The sequence below is a fragment of the Drosophila tropicalis genome, unplaced genomic scaffold (assembly GCF_018151085.1).
Source record: "Drosophila tropicalis isolate 14030-0801.00 unplaced genomic scaffold, ASM1815108v1 contig_859, whole genome shotgun sequence".
Taxonomy (NCBI): domain Eukaryota; kingdom Metazoa; phylum Arthropoda; class Insecta; order Diptera; family Drosophilidae; genus Drosophila; species Drosophila tropicalis.
In genome coordinates, this window is record NW_027173353.1 from 1,682,124 (window position 1) to 1,704,988 (window position 22,865).

The 22,865-nt window shown below is 36.1% G+C and overlaps 1 protein-coding gene across 5 annotated transcripts in view; it reads left to right on the forward strand.

Moving 5' to 3' along the window:
- Nucleotides 1-22,865, forward strand: part of pum (pumilio) — a 177,278-nt gene that overhangs the window by 96,288 nt on the left and 58,125 nt on the right. For 3 of the 5 annotated variants that reach the window (XM_068297221.1, XM_068297223.1, XM_068297225.1), the window contains one exon: nt 8,836-8,847. The exons of the other annotated variants lie outside the window; for them this stretch is intronic. In XM_068297221.1, the coding sequence (XP_068153322.1) occupies nt 8,836-8,847 (12 nt within the window). The remainder of the gene's footprint in view (nt 1-8,835; nt 8,848-22,865) is intronic. 5 annotated transcript variants of the gene reach the window in all.

A 22,865-nucleotide genomic window follows, 5' to 3' on the forward strand; every position in this document is an offset into this window, starting at 1 on the left:
GTTATCCAAGTAAACCAGTTGCCCAGTTATGAGTAGAGATATTATTATATGAAATGCTCTTCAGACGGGGTAATAACGATGAGCTCAACTTGTTGTCAGCGTTTGTTAAATAATGACAAATATTTGTATATTTTTCCATTATTTTAATTAGTGAAAAAAATATGGGGTAATGCACTCAGTTCTCTTACTCACTCATTCATTTTGATGGGCTAGATGAAAATAGGGAATAGGAACGCGAATGGAGGGCGAGAAATGTCGAAAGAGAGAAAAAGAGTCACAAAAGTGAAATAAAATAAAATGGAAGTGGCAACATTTCCGGCTTCCGCAAAACTGTTTCCTGGCCAACGATAAAATACATTTTTAATGCCAAAGCTAATATGTGACGGGTGGGAGGGGGAGCGAGAACCATCTCTTTTACCAAAAAGGGCGAGAGAGAGAGAGGGAAAATGGATACTGGAAAACCTCTCGAAACCGAGCCGTTAATTTGTGTTTTTGCCTTTTGTAAAAATGGCGCAGTTTATTTTGGACTTGGTTTCATTTTGATATGGTTTTTTTTTTTTAAATTGTCTGCACTTAAATTGAAATTAACGAGGCGTAAATTTTCGGTATATCATCAGAGAGAAAGAACGAAAGGATACAGCATAAAATTGTAATGAAACTTTTTCTTTTTATTTCGGTTTTCCTTTTCCGATTTACTTCTTGCTCCTTTTCAGTTTAATTGGGCGCTAAGTGTGGAAATTTAAAGCTAGAAAGCAAAGCATGGCGTGGGGGAATACATGAAAAGAGACAGCCACAGAGTTGGTGGAAGAGATAGAGAGAGAGAGAGAAAAAAACAAGACTACCAAGCTGTCAGTAAGAATTATTATGCCATGTAATGCAATGCGCATTTCTGTGGTTTAGCACAAGAACGGGGGCGGTGGCTGTAGCGCAGGGGCGTGGCATGTTACACACACACACGATGAGAAGAGATGCTGCCTTAGTGGAAATAAAAAGCCGCAGGATTTATCACTTTTGGCATCGTTTTTTTTCTTCTCCCTCCTTTCTTATGGTATCTTTCACGAGGGGAGTATAACAAAGTTCTCAAACTTTCCAATACTTTGCATTAAATACTTGACTAAATGTTAACTTGTCCTAATATAAGGTAAGATTTCTTTTTTATTTTGATTAGGATTATTTGCTTTTGTTCATGTAATGAAACTTCCCTCGCTTTAGCAGGCTTTCCTTGGTTTGGTCTTTACTCTAACAGAACCCCAGACACATTTCATGCTAACAAGCTGGCCTGGTCTCCCGCCACATTTGCCATCTCCTCTCTGAGAACCTGAGGTTCATTCCTATGTGGTTGCATGTGCAAGTTACTTACCTTTTGGCTTAGAGGGTGAAGAGGGGGAGAGCTTAACATTCGCTCCTTGTGATGCTGGTCTTGCTCTTGCTTCCTTTGCCTAAACTCTTCAGCATCAAACTCGGCTAGCTACGGCCCTCCCCGTTCCGGCCATCTGTCGTAGCATATGTAAAAGGTATTATGGCTAAAAGCAAAAATATTGCATTCGACAGTGCAATTTGTTAGCTCTCTTCTTCAAGTCTTTGAATGATGTCGAAGGTTGTGAGAGTCACAAAATGCTGGGTAGAGAGGGTAATACGAAGCTGGAAAATGTAGATTAAGGGGGATGGCAAATTTGTGATATCGAGTAAAGTGCGTTGTGGCTTTGATTTTGGCTTAACTGCCTTGGATTGTACTCTGCGGGTGTGTGTCTGTCTGTGTATGGAAAAGTATATTATAGATACATTAAGCCTGTGAGTATGACTCGAAGTTAACCTGAAGATAATTTTGAATTATTATGCTTGTGGTGTTGGGAGCAAACGCAATTAGATGAGCATTCCTTCACAAAACTCAAAAGATACTTAAGATAGAGAAGCTCAACTGTTAAGTAGATATTGAGATACTGTAGGACTATAAAATTAGTTTTAAGTGTCAATTAAATAGAAGTATCTGACAAATAATTCACCAAACTAGAGTTTCTAAATTATTGAGAATTCACTTTGCCAAAGCTCACAGTTAAAACTCGCTTGTGTTAAATATTATAGATATATCTTATGATATTTATGAAAAGATATCTTCATTGAAACGTGGAAGCACTTTTTGACCGCCTTTTAAGCTTAGCATGAAAATTTATAACCCGTAGATACAAATGGCAAAAAAAGATTTCCACAAATCATTTAAGTGCCAGAGAAGAAATGGTGAGGTGAGGCTGACTGTGGCTACGTGTCGCGTCTCTAAATGGGCAGCTAACGGTGAAAGCCTCGCTGCTTTTCTTTACTTTTCTGTCACGTATCATCTGAACAATTAAGGTAACTCCCATAGAGACAAGATATGTATATACAGAAACTGTGTCACACGTCAGGCAGTGAAGTGAACAAAAAGTTACCCACCAATGAGCATTTAGAATAAAAATTGCATTTAATTAACAATGCAACAAAAGAAAAACGCATGAAAAGCAAAAATACAAAAACAAACTTTCACTAAGCTTCCTTCTCTCGCATTTTTGCCCTCTCTTTTAAGCTTTATCTATGCAATTATTTATTGTAGCAATTGTTATTCTTAGCCTCTGCATCCGTTTGTTCCCATCTGAGTTTTTGTTCAGCCCAAATTAAACATTTAACCTAAATTCTAATCGCGGGATTTCATTTCCTCATTCTGGCTTTTTGTCATTGCAAATAAACAATTAGCAATTTTCCATGCACACATTTCCATGGGAAATTGTTTTTCTCGACAGCAAACAGAAAAAAAATAGAAACAAAACCAAAGAGCGAATGCTAACCTAAATTTTTCCCCATCTCTTTTACTCTTTATTTCCATTTCCCCCCTGTTTCTCGGCGAGCTCCAAAAAGCAATTCATAACTTTGCACTTACAAATTATTTAAGCAAATTATGAGCCTTGCTACTTCATCAGCCGCTTAGTAGCTAACAAAGTGAAACAAGGAAGAAAGAGAGAGAGACAGAAAGAGAAAGCATGAAAGATGCAGATGGAGTTGGCCAAGAAGGACTACTCCCTTTTAATAGCCTGGCATCTGCTGCTGGCTGCTGGCTAAAATTTTCCATTCACATTCATAATCGCTTCGAGGCAAAAAGCAAGCATAAAATGAGCATAAACTTTTGGCGTATTTAGTTTAGAGCAGGCAAAACGGTCCTTGGATTGTCGGTATGAGGGGGGACTGAGACAGAGAATGGAAATTTGTGAAAATATGTTTTGGCACAAATTGTATAATCCAAGTTTTTTAGTGGATGGGCTAAACTTTTGCGAATTTGAAGATGATATAAAATGATTGATATTGCAATGAATTTATAATCAACTTTATTTCATTTCAACTCTCTCGACATTTGGCCAGACAAGATACTTTTTGGAATGCTGGGATGGGTCCATCTCCTCTTTTGGATTCGCTGACAAGCGTGTAATCTCAACTTAAGTGTGTGTGCTGGAAGGAGGCAATACATATAAGGAAGAAAGAGAAGTAGTCTGCCAGCCAGCCGCAAGCAAAGTAGAAAAAATGAACATAAATACGCATAGAGAGTTCTTTTTGGTTGTCCTCCTGCCTTCAACCCTTTCAACACACAAACACACACACACACGTGGACTAGACACGTGTCAGATGAAATGGAGAAGAATGAGTCGTGGGCTGGATATGTTATCAGACCGGTTGCAGGCCTCTTTTTTTTTTCCCCCTTTACCTTGTTTGACTTGCGTTTAGTTTTCCTTCTTTAGGTTACTCCTTCTCTCTCTCTTTCTCTTTAACTGTCATCATATATGACAGAGTTTGGTATGCCATAAAAATTCACTTACTTAAAGCAGATTGCCATCAAAGTGTTGGTTTCGTTGTTGTTATGGTAGTTGTAGTCAGCCACACCCCATGACATACTGATGATATTTGTTTATACTTGAAGCCCACAAACTTTAAATGTGTTCCTTGTGTGTTCTTAAAAACTAACGCTATAATAAATTGGAACTCCAATTATAGGCAGAAAGTCCATTATCATTAGTTTTATTTTAAGGATTCTTCAATGTTTTACGCCACTTCGATAATTGAGATACTTTTGGTTGATCATTTTAGAAAACTTTAAAGTTAAACTTAATATGAGAATATTCTTTATATATTTTTATTCCTATTCCCTTTAGTATCGTTGCATTTGTCACGTGCCTCGCTGATTTTGGTTTGTTTTTCTTTCATTCTACTACTACTACTTCTCATTCCTACTTGTTTTTTTGACAAATAGCTGAATGTGGATACTTTTACTCATCCTATACATTTTCCATCTCCTTCGTCTTCGACAGCTCCCCCACCAAACCATTCAGTTATTGCTGCTTCTTCGCACAGCTGTGAAACATTTTGTGGTCATGTTGACACACACACTCACAGATGTTTAGAAGGAGATACACATATATATAGGGAGATAGAAAGATAGATAGACAGACAGACACACACACACACACACGCTTTTGGGAAAACATGTGTGTGAAATCACTTCAAACTTACAAGCCACCCTTCCTTCCTGGCCATCTAGCAGCACTTGGCCCATTCCACAGTAACATTGATCCCCTTGCGCTTTCCCTTCCTTCGTCCTATTCCTTTTGCATTTTTCTTTCTTTCTTTTTTTTTTTTTTTGCTGATAGATACAGATAGAAAACATATGATGCTCGCTTGGCCACCGCACAATTTATATAATGATGTCGCACTTTTGCTCATCTCTCTCTGTTTGTCTCTCTCTCTCACTCTCATTCGGTGTTCTTGTGGGAATATCAATTTTGTTTGCCATGTTCTTGTTGCTGTTGTTGCATTCTTTGGCAATAACTATTTATTAGATACATAGAGGATACATTGTATCTGCGTTCCTGTTTCTGTTGGTTTGACTCTACTCTAAAATGCAATTTTATAGCTGTCAGGGGGAATTTAACGCCAAAGCGCGAAAATGCCAAAACAAAAAGAAGAAAATCAAAGAGACAGAGAGTGGAGGGACGAAGCAGCAGACTCGTGTCACGTTGTGCCTGCCACCACGCCCCCTTTTGCATTTTTTTTCAATGTTTCCTTCTTGTCTTTTGTTTACGCTGCGCTAGTTTTTGGCTAACGATAAAGTGTCAAGAATTTTCCGTTTTTCCCTTCCCACATTGTTGTTTAAGGGGTGGTGGAGGAGGGCACAAACGGCAGGCGGAGAGGGGGTATGAAAAAAGCATTTTTTGTTATGCATTGCGTGCAAAGCCCTGTCTGACCCTTCGTGTCCTATACCTCTCCTCTCTCCCTCTCTCTGTCTACCTCTGGCATACCCCCTGTTGAACCTCTCTCTGACTCTCGCTAACTTTGACTACCCACTGCGTGTGCAGATAATAAAACTAAGTAAATTGATGGTCTTTGTGCAGAAACTGACAAGTTGCACTAGAGACAACAAGAACAACAATTTTTCGATGGTCATATAAGATATATACACATGTATATATATATATATTGTATAAAATATCCAATTCCTAACAAAAACACAACAAAAGCAGCAGATAGCACAGTTAGATACATAGTTAGTTGAGGATAGATAGATAGATATATAGATGAATGAATAAATGGATGGATGGCGGGCTGTCTATCTGGCTGGCTAGCTAGTTGGATGGATGTTTTGGTCATAGAGAACTTCACTTGGTCATTTATCATACCACAGAGAAGAAAAAAAATATAAAACAAAGAACAAAAAAGGAGACGAAGAATTATTCAATGCAGAATGCAGAAAGCTGAGAGCGTGTGAATATATGTAGTAATGTAGTAGCATACAAAATGTGAGAAAAATCATTTGTGGTTGAACTAAGGGGGGGAGATACAAATAATGCTTCTGGTTGATCGTTACTGTCACTGAGAATCAAATGATATGAGAATAAAGCTGGCGACAACTTTTGAAAGCAACAAGAAGAACTGTGAAACTGAAACTACATTCAATTTTTGATAACTTTTTGTTGTTTTTATAAATTTTATCATGTTTGTAATCAGATATTTATTATCTGTGATGGAATGTGAACAGCATGAAATGTGCTTTAATTCAATTTTTAATTTGTTTATAAAAAGTATGAACAAAACATTCTTTTAAATGATAAACAAACCATGACCATCATATGCCTAGTGTTTTTGTATACAAAACTATGTGTTTGCAATTTCCAAAAAATTATTTACTAGTATACATTTATGTAGACACCAAGGAAACGAACTAAATTATGCCATAATGATATTTGTATACTCTTAAATATTGTATTACATCATTAAATATCACGAAGAATAGAGTTGCTAATAGAAAAAAAAGGCCAACTGCATCTAATATTATAGATTAATATAAATTTGATGATTCTTTTATTTAGAAGTTCGTGTAATCACATCGGTGTCACCAAATCATAATATATAGCCCCTTCAATGTATTAGCTCAACAAAGAGATATTGAATCTTTGATCAACTGAAATGGGAGACAAAAGCCGGTCACTGCAGTGGTCGCTTTGTCACTTGATACCAAACTTGTTTTTCAGTGTTTTAGCCTCGAATAGGGTTACCAACAACAACTACTACAACTACTACTACTACTAGACTATGTACGCATCAAAGACAATCTCCATAAATCAAAAATGCCTTTTACAAAATACACAACGCGACAAAAAAGAAAACAAGTAAAGACAAAAGGCTAAAACAAAGAACATGACAAAGCGGGTCAAAAGGCGATTCCGGCTTTGTCCCCACATCCCTCCCCGCCATGCATTCATCGGATCTGCTTCTCTCCACTTGGCGTTGTCATCTCAATTTTTGGAGGGGTCGATGGGACGGGACGGGACATACTCTCATAAATATTGACGCTCGATTTATATGCCGAAAATTTGTCGCGTGCGTTCGTTCGCATCGAAACACTAGGATGCGGCTCCTCCTTGCTGAATGCTGGTCCACCCAATTGATGCTACTACTGCTGCTACTGCTGCTGCTGCTGTTGCTGCTCAGCGGGTTATTAAAAAATTCATGGCTTGTAAAATGCAGAAAATCCCTGGGAGAGTGGAAATTTAAATTTTTTGGACTATAAAAGACAAGAGAAGTGAAGTAAAGTAAAAGCACTGAAGAGAGAGGAAGAGCGACGAATGAAATGAAATGGGATGGAGAAACGGATAGGATAGGGCGCCATGTAATGGGGGTGAGGAGGTGGGATGAGATGAAGAATGAATTGGCCGGCAAAGCGGCTTAAAAACACAAGCGACCAAGCGGTTAACGCTTGCCCTGTGGCCTTTTGACCGCAAAACTGGTTTCGTTCTCGTGGCTGTGCCACAGGAACAGGATGATGAAAATGAGTACTGGCGGGGGGAGGAGCACGAGTGCCCTCGTGTCATGGTGGGGCGTTGTTGCAGGAAGGAGGCAGCAGGGAAAACCAAAAACTCTGCGTTTGACGCGATTCACTTGAAAATATCATTTACATATTCGAGGCGCATATCCTTTTGGTCTTCTTGCAAAATACATGAAAACCTTTTAAATTTTTTATAACAAAAAACACAAAAACAGAATCCAACCTAAATCCCAAACAACAATACAAACAACACTCGCATTGAGGCGACTTTGTGTGTGAGTGTGCGTGTGACACCGATTAATACCCTTTATAACCTTCATGTGTTATACATTTTTAATGAATTTTGTTATCCGTTAAATGTGCCCGGTTTTGAGCAGTTAAGCCCTTTCTTTAGGGTATTTAAAAACCGTTGCTTTTTTTAATAATTGTATTGTTGTTTGAGTATTTATTTGTTTATAATATTTGACTGACCAATACTTTTCCCCCTGTCATTGTCGTCTTTCCCCCTTTTGTTTTTATTGTGGGGAAACTCTCTTTTTTCGAGTTTTCGCCAACCTCTTGACATCCTTTGATTTCTGACATCGAGTTGCCCATGTTTTTATTTGGAGCTTAAATTTCTGCCCTGCCATTGGTGAGAAGTTAAATTTCCCTTTTAGCTTCTCCCCAAACACACAACGTATCAAATTTTATTAATATTTTTTTCCTTTTATTGTTTTTTCTGCATTTTGTAAACAACTTCAAAAGGTTTTTTTCCCCGTTTTCATAACATGAAACGTCCAGCAGCAGAGAGAATTGTTTGTTTGTTCTCATTTCTCTACCTCCCTTCTGACTTTTTGGACTAAAAGCTATTTGGTTATGGGTTAATATATAGCAAGAACCACAATGATATCGTTTCTCGGCACATCTGTGCAGTTTTTGCTATTCCAAGAGAGAGATATTTTCTCTCTCTCTCTCTGTATTCAGTTTGTTTATGCTTTTAATTACGTTTATGCGGCTGATTTATGTTTATGAAAATTGGCGTGGGCTGAGCCCCAACCACTTTGCCCAAAAGGGGAAGGGGCTCCCAATGATGTGGGGCAGGGGCTGAATATAGGCTGGCCTTGAATATATTCCAAATGGGTTAAGGTGGCAATGTGTTGTGTTGTTGGAAATTCATTTGGAATTTTGGGAAAAAAAAATACATGAAATTAGGTAGATATTTTGATACACTTACATCTTATTGTCTCTTTTACCTGTGATTTAGTATTTTCCTCTGAATGATTTTATATATTTGTTATTGCATTCCTGCCGTGTGTTTAGTTTGCAACTGTCATTAATGGAATGTATCCCATGAAAGATATAAAAATGCTATCCAAATGTAAAATCTAAATTTGTTGCCCTATTTCTACTTCTTGGCTTATAAATCTTAGGTCTTCTTGCCACTGTTTATTTTTTTTAACATATCTGGAATTGCTTTTTTTTTAATCATTGTGTGTTTTCTCTGTTCTTTCTATTTTCAGGTAGGTGACAATGTACGTATGAAACAAATTGTGGGTGAGAGAACCTCACCTATGATGAAGATCATAATGATGGTGATAATAATGAAGAACAATTTTCACACATGGCCTCACACACATGCACACACGTTTGGAAATGTTTGAAATTGGTTTATTTATTAACAACTGGCCATTGTTTTGTTATTATATAATGTTATTCCAATTTGGTGAGGAAAGACTTAAAAGAGGGAGTAGAACAAATTTTCGTGTGCGTCATTCGTGAAATGGTAACAAGTGTAATTAAGTTTTTATTTACTTTTATTTTTGTTTGGAATCGTTGGCAGCTCATTATATAGACCCACTTATCGTTTCTCTGTGCTCTTCCGCCTCCAATCCTCTCTTCCCTCCCCCTGCAACTACTTGTTTGTTCATTCTTTCAGGTAAAACTAAATGGTTTATAAATTTGTAGTGAAATTTATTTGCAGCCATGCCAAAAAAATAATTTTTCAAATCAGCAAAATATTTCGACTATATCTATAGAGATATATGCAAATATATACCTATACATTCTAGATATTTATTACCAGTGGGCAAAGCTTAGTCATCATTGGAATCATCATCCACCTCATCATCATTTCGAAATGTATTTTGGCTATTTTAGTTTGGTTTATTTTTAAGTTGGAATACATATATAGAATATAAAAAGGTAAATTTATTAGTTTTGAATTTGTGTCTATGTAGTTTTTGTTAAATCTAGAGACAAATATTTGCAATAAACCATTAGAAGAATGCAAGGGACGAAAAGAGCTATGGTAAAACGCACTTGATACTAGGCCTCAATAAAATCCACAGAGATTTAAATAACAAATGTCGCAATGGTTGTTGTTGTTTGTTGTTTGTTGTATAAGTCAAACAAAAGATTTATTCAAGTTTCGGCCTATTGAAGGATTGTCCAAATGAACCGAAACCGAGAAAACAATCAAAAAACTTGCTTATTTATGGGCTTATGCCATAGTTTAAATACCCTACATCAAACATATTGATAATCCAAGTTGTTAGCTTAAATAGATGGTAAGAAATGTACGTTTACATATTAGCCATAGTTTAATTTTCTTTGATGGCCAACTATTTCATCAAGTTAATATGCCTAATTTCGGATTCGAAGAGTATTTTTTTTTGTTAATCAAACAAGTTGCTAATTTATTTTGTCGATTTTTTGATTTCTGTTGAAACAAGTCTGACAGCTTTTGTCAGTGCAAGAATCTTCACTTGATGCAATGACAAATGTAAAAACAATTTTAACTGTTATCAAAATTGTAGCTAAAGTATATGCAGCATAGGTATATAGATGATTATAAATATGCAGATATTTATTCCAATTGTTTAACTCGTTTGCTTTTATTTAAAAAAGTCATAAAATAGACACACGATTGAATCTAACTAATTAACTATACCAGTCCAGACGAGGCAACTCAGTCTCCCACAAATCAAGTCCACATGAAGACAGAAAAAAAAAACCAAACTAAGCAATAAATGAAATCTATACAGCAAGTTCTACCAGATAAGGAAAATGTCAAGATCATAAACAAAAGAAACTATAAAAGACAAAAACAAAAACGTGTCTGTGTCTGTTCCCCAATATATAACAAAACAAATGGGCGGAATGAGAAGACCTGAGTTTGGCTCTGCCAAGTCATTTTATACAGATCATCTTTAAAAATTTAGAAAAATAATTTAATTAGCACTATTTGCTTTAATCATTCTATCTGGTTCTCGTGTCCTTTATATAATCCTGGAGAATAGGTTAACTAAAAAAAACCAGGTTTCAAATTCAGAGAATTTTCTCTTACTTACATTGCAAAAATTTTGCCTCATTTGTTTCAACATTTTTTGTGCAATTTATTTGTTTGGTTTTTGTTTTTGAGGTTTTTAATTAGAATAGATTTTTATCTATGTGTTGATTTCAGTTTTTTGTTGTTAATTTTTTGTGAATTCGTGGTCAAAAAATAATGAAAAATAAAACCAAAAAACGCAACAAAAAACACAAAAAAAAAAAAACGAAGTGATTTCATTAAATTTGTTACCGCACAATAACAACAACAACAAGACACAGAATGAAACTAAGTTTGCGCATAAAATTCCATTTTGTTGGGCGGTCAACCGACAAAATAACAGCAACAACAATAACCAGAGAACGAACTGGGTAAGAAGAAGAGAGGAAATGGGGACCATCAGCCAATGAGGAATAAAAACAACAAACGGTAATCAAACGGAAGCGGCCAAGTCTGATCTGTTTGTTTGTTGTTGTTGTTCAGTCGGTTGTGGGTTAGTCAATTTCCGGTTGACCGTTTATTAAAATACGCTTTTAGAATTCATAAATTGCAATTTCAATCAAATTAACAAATATTATACACAATTAAAAACAAAAAGAACTGCCAGCCAAATCTGAATAATCACAAACATAATGATTTTTGTTAACCTAATTAAGTCATTTCCAGAGATTTAGAAAGCGTTAATTTCCAACAAATTTCAAATTGAATTAGTTAGAAATTATAATTGAATCTATAAAGTGATTAAAAACGTTTTTCATTTCCACTTTGTTAAATTAAATGGCAATTGAAATGAGATAAATTATAAATAAAATTACAAAATAAATTATAATTATACAAAATATATTCATACATATACTCATTGGAACTCACTTTCTTGGAAGCAAAGAATTTGAATTAAATATCCAGAATTAGCGAATCTAAATTCAATCACATAGATTGTCCCAGCTTTCTGTGTTTTAATCCATTCACTTCTTTACTGGATACATCTACAAATATTGTTAGTGAAAATTTGTGATCAGTTTTGTACAAACAATCGAATTCATCGATAGCAATCTATTCAGTTCGTTTCAATCGGCCGTATTGATGATCCGTTTGCGCATATCTGTGATGTTCCAGTTGCATGAAATTAGCATTTCTTTTTTGGTGCTTTTGACACATGCTCGTCATCATCATTAGTTAGCTGTGAATTTTTTTGATCTTTATCTTTAGAAATGTAGGAAGAACACTTTTTTTTAGAAAGCGCTGACTGAGAATTGGCAAAGAATCGACAAATCGAACAGTCTAATGCCAAAACCGGTTGTGATTCAAAACTCCTCTTCACTGCGGCAATGTCAATGCTGAATGAAGAAGAGTTACTTACAAGAGATACATACATACATAAACTTAAAGATGTTTGGTTTGGTAAGGAGAAAAAAATGGAACCGGTTCTTGGGGACGACTTCACAGTTATTGTTGATGGTGGTGGTGGGGCGTCGGCAAACGCCAGCCGATAGTACCGTTAAGCAAAGCGGTCAACATAACGGTATTAGCGCCAAGTTAAAAAAGCAGTTGACTTTGTCAGTTCTTCTTGTTCTTTCGTTCTTGTTTGCCATTTTTAATATGCATTGAGCGTCTGCGTTTGCCCGATTTTTCTTTCTCTTTCTTCTTTTTTTTCTTTCCGTATGTTTGTTTGTTTATTCTCAACTTTCTTTTCATGTTTAAGCCAACTGCATGAAGCATTTTCTGCTCTTTTTTTTTGTTGGCCAATTATTTTCGCTTGGCCTTTACAGCATTGCACATTTTGGAGTGTGTGTGTGTGTGTGTGTGTGCCTGACCTGATTCTTGATCAGGTCTCTTCTCAGTTTTACCACTTTAAAACCTTTCTCCCAGCAGACCTCTTCACCCTTTGCCCCCACTGTACCCTTGCTCTCTGGGGTTCTGGGTTCTGCGCTATTTGTTGCCGTCGGTTTTGGTTTTTCATGCCTTTGTGCTTTTTGCGGTTTTGTTGCAGCAAATCTGTTGGACTTTTGTTCTTATTTTTTTTTTTGTTGTTACCTGGTGTGACTCCTCATCTCTTCCTCTTTCTGTTGCTGTTTTGGTTTAACGTTTTTGACCTTAATACCCAAGGAAAGGCGTCACTTGGTTCGTTGGTTGGTTGGTTTGGTTCTCCACTTCTTTTTCATCATTTGGTTCATTTCTTTCTATTTCGTTGTTGTTGTTGTTGTTGAAAGTTAGTGTAAATTGAAGCTGTCAGTCAAAAGCAAAGAAAGCTAAACTCTAACCCCTGACCTAAGACGCTGGCCCATGCCAAGCCAGGACTAAGCCAAAGTCATCTCATCTATGCAGACAGTGTCATTTGTGATTATGACCCATGAATGGAATGCAGAACGAAAAACTTTACGAATAACATTGCAACGAATATGCAGTACTCTTTTGAATATATACATTGCCAACCACATCAAAGAGTTGAAACATCTTTGCAAACGCTTAATAAAAGTGTATATGCCCTCTCAAAATGTATCACTTGTGCGCTTTGGCATAAAAAGGACTTGAACTTTAGTTTGAAAGCAAAGAAAATTCAATTAGAATAAATGGCAAGCAACAATATTTGATGAAAATCCATTTTAGCCAGCAAAACGAAAAGAAACGAAAAATCATTTAAAATAATTTGACAAATGCCAAAGTCTCTTTTAGGCTGCCAGCTCATCAAATGCAAATACAAACACAAAATGTACAAAACCGGCAAATTTATCATCGAACTGTCAACAGCAAAGTGTGAAAACAGCTAAGAAAATGAGTAGAAAAATCAAGAAAAACTAGAAAAGCACACACACACACACACAGACAATAAATTCTATGGAATTTTCACCAGGTATAGTAAAATGTATACATATGTATGTATATTTGTATGTTTAGCCGCCACACACAGAGAGAAAGAAAGAGAGACATGAAAAGTTGGCCAGTTTACATTGTGGGCGTAGCAGCAGACACTAGCAACAACAATAACAATAACATCGTCATCAACAACAATAACAACAATAGCAAAAACAACACAAACAACTTGTATGCTAAAATAAAATTAAACCCGGCCAAGACAAGAGCAGCAGCAGCAACAGCTAAGCAGTGGAACAGCTGTCAGTCAATCAAGTTGAATCAACACTTTTGATTTGACACTCTTTCTTGTGTGTTCATCATCGCATGAAGCAAAGCAAAAAAAAAGAAAGATAATAAAAAAATATAAAAAACGACTGTGTAAAACAAATATTATTCATAGTTAAAGCTTAGCCATAGAGACAGGTAAAAGTGGGTTAATTTTCTTGTTTTCTATACTCTTTGCGGCTATTGCCATTGTTCATTGTGCACGAATAGTAAAGGTTTTTGTTCAATTTTTCGCTCATTTAATGGCATTGAATGTTGAAACTACAAATGAACCGTTTTCCATCAAACTAGTGAAGGTGGAGCTAGAAAAATTAACAAGTTAACAAGTTCTCCATTTTTTAGTAATTACAACAAGCAAGCCAACAACAATTAATTAAAAGCCCGTAATACGGTTTTGTAATCCAATATGGTTAATGGTTTTTAAAAATTAAATCGATAATCAAAGCTCTAGGTCAAAGAGGCTTCCAACCATTAAGTTTTAACAGTAAAAGACAAAATATCTTACTGGCCAATATATAATTGTTATAGTTGCTTTTGAAAGAAGCAAAACCGGTTTTGAGAATATTTCCTTCCACAACATCCACGGACTCTTGCAATTGAATTTTATGATAATTTTCCAATTCAAATCGTTGGGTCTTTTTGTCAATTATGCAAATATCGATTTAGTTTCGTTTGTTCAAAATTTCGTTCAAAGTTTCTTGTCTATTGCTTTGTTTGTTCATCTTTGTTTTGAACCTTGACCCCTAAAATCTGTTGTTGCTTTGCTTATCTTCTCGTGGCAATTAAAAAATAGTTTTTTAATTCTATTTTGATATTTATTTCGAAATTGCATTTTTAAGGTGTTAATGCTGAGGAATTCCTCGTATACTTCCGAGTCGTTTGTTATTTGCGTCTTCTTCTCTTTATGCATAATTGATTGGAATAGATAACAGATTGGCTTTTTGCTTAATTTAGTTAGAGTTATATGAATTATGGTTCAGTGTGAGGAGAGAGGTGCAAGAGGTTTAAAAAAATTCTGAGACTAATGAAAAGTTGATTGACACTGACATGGATTGAGTGGAGTTGCCCTTTTTTGTTGTTAGCCCCTTTTCCTTCAACCCAACGCGGACGTCTTGTGTTTTTCTTTTCAAATATGTTTGTTTTTTCTTCATTGTTAGCTGTCAAAATGCGGTTAAACCAGACACAACATACACGCAATCGATATTGCAATATACATACCTATATATTCTATATATATGTATGCGTGTGTAGCTTGGGCTATATTAAACTGAACAACTAACAAAACTTAGCAGCAATATCTTGGAGTTACGCTCTCTCGGTCTTCTCTTAAAAGTTTAATAAACTTTTTGTCTACAACGAAAAAAATGCAGTAACGGTAAATTTTCGTAAGCGAAACAATGGTGCAATGGCAGGTAAAATTGTGTACACAAATCGAGAAACGACTAGAACATACCCTGTGTAGAGCACTGGAAGGTATTTGTCAACGATTTTAGAGTGAATCTATTAAATAGATTTTACATCTTCTCTTATATGAATCTTAACTTGTATCGTATAGTTAATACTGTCTCTCATTAAAACACGTTCTGACCAGCTTATTAAAACCTTTAAACCCATTTAACTACAGGGTATAAAGACACTGAACCACGACCAAAAGCCATTGCATTTTGGGTTCTAGGCAGGCAAGTAGTTCGGGGTTGAGATGGTTGAGTGAGGTTATAGGTGAGTTAAGGTAATAGTAGTTGTAGTAGTAGCTCTTTTTCATGGCATGATACTCAAAGTATTTTGTATGTCAATTGCTTTTCAAGCACTCACGAACAAGACGAAGACGATGAAGAAGCGGCAGAGTGACAAAGTTTTTTAAGACAAGACTTTTTTCATAGGTGCGCGCTAGAGGGGGAGGAGGGCAGAAGCAAAGTTTTACATGGTAAGTTAAGTGCTAGAAAGGGTAAGGGAGGGAGGGGACGACGTTGCCTGTTTCTTAATTAAATTCACTTCGAGTCACAAACTTGATAAATTTAAATGAGCTCTCAATATGGTGAGGGCGAGACAAAAGGCACTACAACAACAGACTGAAGAAAAAGTTAAAGAAAAAGAAGAAGAATATAAGGTGTCATGATGTAATCTACATAAAATTCATACAAACCACAGACATACATATGTATGTATGTATATGTACATCCAACGCTGCTGCATAAGCGTGTGGCAGAAACGAGGAATATCTTATTCTGAGTTTGGGTCATGGCTCGTTGGTCAATGAATGTGGCGTGTGTGATGAGTGAGGCTTATGCGATTATCCGGTAGTGAAATGAAGTTCTTTCTCTCTGCTTTCCATATGATATTATTATCATCATTATTATTATTATTGTTATTGTTCTTCATCTTCTTGCCTTTTCTGTTGCTTTTTTCTTCTTTTCGTCGAGAGCCTTTCTTTTGGGCGTTGACTCTTGGCATAAAGTTCATTGAACCAGTCGCTTGAGCGAGTGACGCACAGATTGGTTTTAAATATGTTTTATGCTTGACTTTCAGTTGGCTTTGTTTTTAATTTTGTGCTAACTTTTAGTTTAAATAACAACAATATGGGTCAGTTGTTATAATTATTAATTTTGTTAAATTTTCGTGCTTTCTTTCAATTGTTAGACCTTTCAAAAAGTGATTGGTTCACAGCTTAAAGTGTAATCTAATTACTTTCTAGACCTAAGACTACGTATTAAAAAATGGAAATCAGTTTTTGGTAACATTTCTATGACCTATTTGCATAAGTAAGAAAGAAGTTGCTCAGATTTCTTTCACTTTATAGGAACCTCTTTTCTTTTTTGGTCATATTAAATTTTCTTTCTGATTACAAAAGCTTATAGTTTTGGCACTTGAAACCTTTTTATGTTCAGTTTTAAAGGCACCTTTTAAATCAATCAAATTACAAAAGGAAAAAAGAAAACTGCTTGTCTGGGCGGGTGTCTGCTGCTACTGGTGCTTTATTTTAGGGGAACCTAACAAGAAAGAAAAAAAAACTCGTCTTCATTTCTGCTGGTGCTGCTGATGATAATGGACAGTAGCACCGGAGACACAAAGAGTAGAAAAAGACGATAATGATGACGGCAACGGCAACGACAATAACAACGATGAGGAACAGTGTGCCATAACCGACGCGTCGGGGCAAGCATTTTTGATGGATGACATTGATTGATGATGATTAATAATGTTGCATTTTTATTGCTTTTTCATCAAGTAATCACCACCCCCCTCCCAACTAACATCTACCCTTAACTCTATTTCATTATCGTTTGTCCCTCCTATTCTGTTCTCCTGATTTCTTGCACCATTAGCATTTTGGTCAAGTTGAGCACTTAAAGTGCCAGTGGATCACCTGCATCTGTTCTATGAAAAGAGTGCTTATCACCCACTCATTCATTATAGCCAGCAGCGTTTAGAGTTGTGAATTTCTCTTGCTCCTTTCAATTCCTATAAGCTGCTGCTGGCTGGCATGGCCAAGTCGGTGTTTACTTTGTTACGTTCATTATTACGCTTGAATGCGGCGCAAACTCATCAAGCAGCCACAGTCACAGAGAGGCAAAACCCAAAACCCAATCCCCCAACCAGGTTTCACTTCCATCACCGTCATCGTCGTCGTCGTCGCCACCGTCGTCAGAAGCAGCAGCATCCATCCAGCATCCCTTTAGTCCTTATTGTTGCTTTGGTTGGCCGTTGTTGCTGTCGTCGTTGTTGAGGCTGTGGTGCCACATGGTTTCCACGCATATTCGCTCAATTAAAAAGCATAAAATTACATTCTCGCTTAAATAAACTTTGCCCTTGCTGTACGCTCAGTCGTTCGGTCTTTCGGTCGTTTGTTGCTTATCCCTCAAACCCATCCACCCACTCATGCCCACCCACCTGTCTGACCTACCTAGGACCCAACATAGACTCTTCTTACATACGTTCGTTTGTATGTTGGCTCCTTGTGAGTCCTTGCAACAGTAGTCCTTTGCTTTTAACTACATTTCTCTGACTGTTGTTGTCCCAACATCTTTCACTCTTTTTTGCCTGCTCACCTTCTCGCCTTTACATTATGAGCATTAAATATTATTATGATTTTCACTTCTTGTCCATTAAATTTGTGAAACGATGAAGTGTAAAGTATAAAATACACAAAGTAGCATTGATCAGACGAAAGACATGAGTCTCATATGACAAACATGCGTTTTGTTTAAAATCAAAGTTAAAGAATGTTTTGCTTTCCCGCACTACAGATAAGTGTTGCTATCAATTAGAGTGCAGCAATCCATGTCTTGTTCAAATAGCCCCTAATCAATGTGACCTTTTTTAAGTCCCATATCAAAGCACTTCTATTATTAAAATGGTTTACCAGAGTATTTCTTTTAACCATTTAAGCTTAAACTTTCGCTCTCCCCCTATCCGTCTCTGTCTGCTAGGCTCCCCCTTCTTTATGTCTATCGCTTTCTAACAACCACACATGTATGTTGATATGTCTAATGAAATGTTTGTGGTTACATTTAGCTTGACAGTTTTTGGTTATGCGGCACACACACAAATTCATTCTCACTTTGTTCCACCCTCGTTGAGTAACCGCAAAAGCATTTCATCAACGAATCTACCTCAATCTACCACAGACTTCCCCTCTGTGTCTATCGGACATAACACAACTGACCTGTCATTTATGCTAATTTAAAATTTATAAAAATGAAACAAGCAGATGGGGCCCGAAAAAATTGAGTTAAACTTGTCGTTTTCCTAATTGCATTTTATGTTTACAAGTGATTATTTTTACATATGCCGATATATGACAAGACTTTTGGCCTTGCAATGAATATATGTATGTCCTCCCTCTAACAGAAGTCTCTCCTTTCTACGCCCATGCTGGGTGAAAGTGTCTCAGCTGCTCGTTCTAATAACCTTTACAAATCCTCTCTCAGCAATTAGGGCTAAGGTTTGATGATAAAGTATGCTAATAAATGGTTGAGGCAAAATTGTTGCCATAGTCACATGTGAATTTTTAAGTGCAAACATAATAAGCAGCTTAATGAACACCACTACGCCCACCGCCCTATTTCCATTAAAGGGGGTAAATATATATATGCACGTGCCATTCGCACTTTGAACCCTTTTTTTCCTTCTGATGCTTATGGCATATGCGTCGCTGTCGTCGTATGAAAATTTAACACGTGTGCAGGCTGCGTAAGTAAGTCGAGTAGATGGTAGATCCATCCATCCAGTTATCCAGCCATCCATCCATGTGATATACTATACTTTTTTTATACACTTATGTGTATATGTACATATATATAATATAACGTACGTACGTGTATCTTGCATCGTTAACACTTTAAGGGCTCAACAACTGGTAGTAGGGTTTAACTGTCTCTGCCGCCTCCTCCACTCGGCTGTGTACAATACCACAAAGAACTGTCAAAGTCGTCGTCAGCATCATCATAATCATCATCTTCATCCTTGCCAGGATGATTGTCATTATCATCATATCATTTCATCGCGTGGACTGCTACTGCTTCGCTTCTGATTGTCTGTCCCTTTGTTGCTTTGCTTTATCCTTCTGGCCTGTTGGTTTTGTTTGTTGCTGTTGTTGTTGTCCTGTCCTCTCTACTTCTGTTTGTTGTTTGTTATTTTATGCTCGCACAATTTGCATTTTAATTATTTAAGAGAATTTTGATTAAAAAATATATACAATGCGAGTGTTTGTGTGTGTGTGTGCTGACTGAAAATTTACACATACTTTTTCTGTTTTTTTTTTCCGGAATACCCTATAGCTAAATAACAAGTGCAGGGGTACATACATTTTGATTAGAAGGAACAAAATTGGGTCTCAAAAATATTAGTTTTTTAATAAAAGAATTAAACAACTTTGATGAATTTAGTTGTGCCTAAAAAAGGTAAATGACCTCTTGAAAATTTACAGGATATAAAAATTTCGATTTTCATATAGTAATACACTTCTTGGGCTTTAAAAATACATATTATATATCTTTCGGCCGACCAAATTGTTATTTGTTTTAATTTCTCTTTGCCACCAACTCCTGTTCATGTTGGTTGATTTTGTTCCGGGTCCAGCATCAAGGAGAAAGCTTCAACTGTCTGCGAAGGGAATGAAAGTAGGTAAGGAAGGGAGGGCAAGTGAACCAGTGAGTGGGTGGAGGTTCCAACTCATCAAGGTTTGAAGGTTTTTAAGCTGGCTTTTTATTCTGTTTTATTTTTTTTTTCTTGACGTGTTAATTTTTTTTTTCATACTTTTCCATTTTCTCTGTTTTTTTCTTTTTTGTGGCATTCATGTTTTATGCATGTGACGTGGCCGCGTTAATTTTGACACTTTCATCAAATGTTCTTTCATCAAGAAAGTGTTGAAAATTGCCACTGCCGCCTAACGCCCTACCATTGCCGTTGCAGCTAATTAGAAATGAAAGAAAAAGTACCAAAAAAAAAAGTGACAAAATGAAAACCGAAATTCTCTCCTGCTTCATCTCGTCCACGTCTCATTGGGACACATTTCACACGCAATCCAATTTATGAGGCCCCCAAACATTATTCAAAGTGACAGCACACTCCGCCGACAGAAACGACGACATCGCCAACGAAGGCTCTTGGGAAGAGAAGAAGCACTAGATAGATACTTGTATGAGGTTGTGAAGATTGTTGGCTAGCTCTCTGGCTACTACCTGTCAAGTGATGGTGGTGGTGTTGGTGTTGGTGGTGCAACCACTACAAGAAAACTTAGATGATTCCCCCCTTGCCTTTCGCAGCAATTTTTGGCTTCGCCTCTCCCCATTACAACCCACCTTTTCACTTATTCTCCATGCAATAAAAACACGAGCAATAAACATTTTTACAGCCATAAATTCTTTTAGCAGGAGACGAGCTGCTGTTTTGTTGTAGTTTTGTGTGTTGTATCTGCTCGTATTCTTCTTCTGGTTTTTGTTGTTGTTGCTCTTACTAAATTCTTCATAAATTTTGTATTTTTATTGCATTTCTGAATTTTACCGAAAACATTTTTCGAAATGCTTTGCACCGCTGCTACTGCTACACTGTAGCAGCCACATTTCTCTTGTTCTTCTTGCTTTTTTTTAATATCTAATTTTATTTTTATATTTTTTTCTCTCCCCTCTCGTTGCAGGTAAGTTTCCATTCAACAACACAGATGTGTGTAAAAATTTAACGAGGTTTTTCCGTTCATTGAATTGGGGTAGAATGAGAGTACATACATATACGGATAATGGTCATTCCACTGATTTTGGTCTAAGTATATTGAATTTGTAATGTTAATCCTTACTTAAATTGCAACAAAATCGCAAAATAGGATGAATTTGAAATCAGTTGTTCCCAATTGGTAATACCAACATATTGTTACTTCAAAGTAGATCCTTATTGATCTTACAATGGTGGAGTACACAATATAAACATGGATAAAATTTCCAAAATAATATTAATTTGGCGATCATCTTCTAACTATTTCAATTTCAATCAAAAGTTCCAATGCGGTTGCAGTAAAATTCAACACATTTTAAGCCAAAATAAATATTTATTTTTAACTTGACAAATAAGTATATTTAAAAAAGCATTAAAACTTTGTAAACTGATTGAATTTGTCAGTTCTTTTCTTAATTCTTAGAAGATAAATGGTCCGCTGCTCACATTTGTATATTTGACTGATTGGAAAATCTCTTTGGCTTAAAGAGAAATGACCCATTGGCTATGGCATAGATGTATGGTTCTAGCTAGCAGGTTCTTAGCATGGTCAAACAAACTAAATTACCTTCCGTCTATGATGTTTTCATGTGTAAAGTTGAGTTTACAAAGTCTTATCATTCATTAACACCCACTATCATGTAGTGAAGTGTCTTATAACCTCATCGAATGAAGTGCAAAGACTTCAAGTGCCCATTGGAAGTTTTATTTCCCTCATTTCAATTAGCCAAAATGCAATCCACTTGCATACATACATGCTTCGCTTACTTACTCATTTATTATATTTTGTTTACAGTAAAAATATAAAGTGAGGTAAAAAACCACCTTGAGCTAAATTTAGTTCAGATATTGTATACAAAATGCATACAGCAATATGCTACTTACTAAATATATACACATACATACATAAATGTATATATTTTTTTATAATTATTGTTATTACTACTGTTTCAGTTGCGCCATATGCCGCTCCGAATGTTTCATATTTATATCTTATTGTTGCTTTTGGTTTTGTCTATAGGTTTGTATATACAAAGTGTGTGTGTGTGTTTGTATATCTCTTCAGTTCATGCCATATAATTAATGTCTACTTAAGTGAAATGGCACACTGTTTCGTTATGTTCTTTGGTAGTATTGCCTGACGGCCTGCTGGCTGGCTGGTTGGTTGCCTTCTGCCCGTGTTGGCCTGCCTTTCTTTTGGCTAGCTTGTTAATTACTCACTAAACAGTCAAGTAGAGAGAGAGAGAAAAAGCGAGAGGGAGAAAACTTGAAAACGAAAAAAAACATATGTATGCTGGTCTAGGGTGCACACGACTCTGCTTTGCTCTTTTCTGACCACCCATCCGTCCGCTTGCCTCTCTAGCTATAAATATCGTATCGCACACCTGCAAGTCAGCTGAATATTCGATGTGCTTTGGCTGAGGTAAAAACTTATTTATAATTTAGAAATCTCTTCGTTAATATTTTTCATTTTTCATATACAAAAAATATATGGAATATATTATATATGTATACATATATATTTGAAAATTTCTATTTGTTGTTGTTTTCTTCGTGCATGGAAAGCAATTTACACATTCTTCAAAGCGCGATGACTAGACATACAGACTGAATGATGCAGCATTTACGTAACCGAAACCAATTAACCTTTATAAATAGATTTAAATAATTTGAAAGAAAAAAAATATCGATATAAATCACATGGATATACTATATCACATTTTCTGTAATACTTTTTATTACCTATGTATATACTTAAAGGTCGTTGCATAATCGTTAAAGTTTTCAAATTATTAAGAAAGTGTAAAGGATAATGAGTTTCCCATGGAAATTCAAATCATAAAAATGAAAATTAACGCTGTAATTGGAATTTCTTCA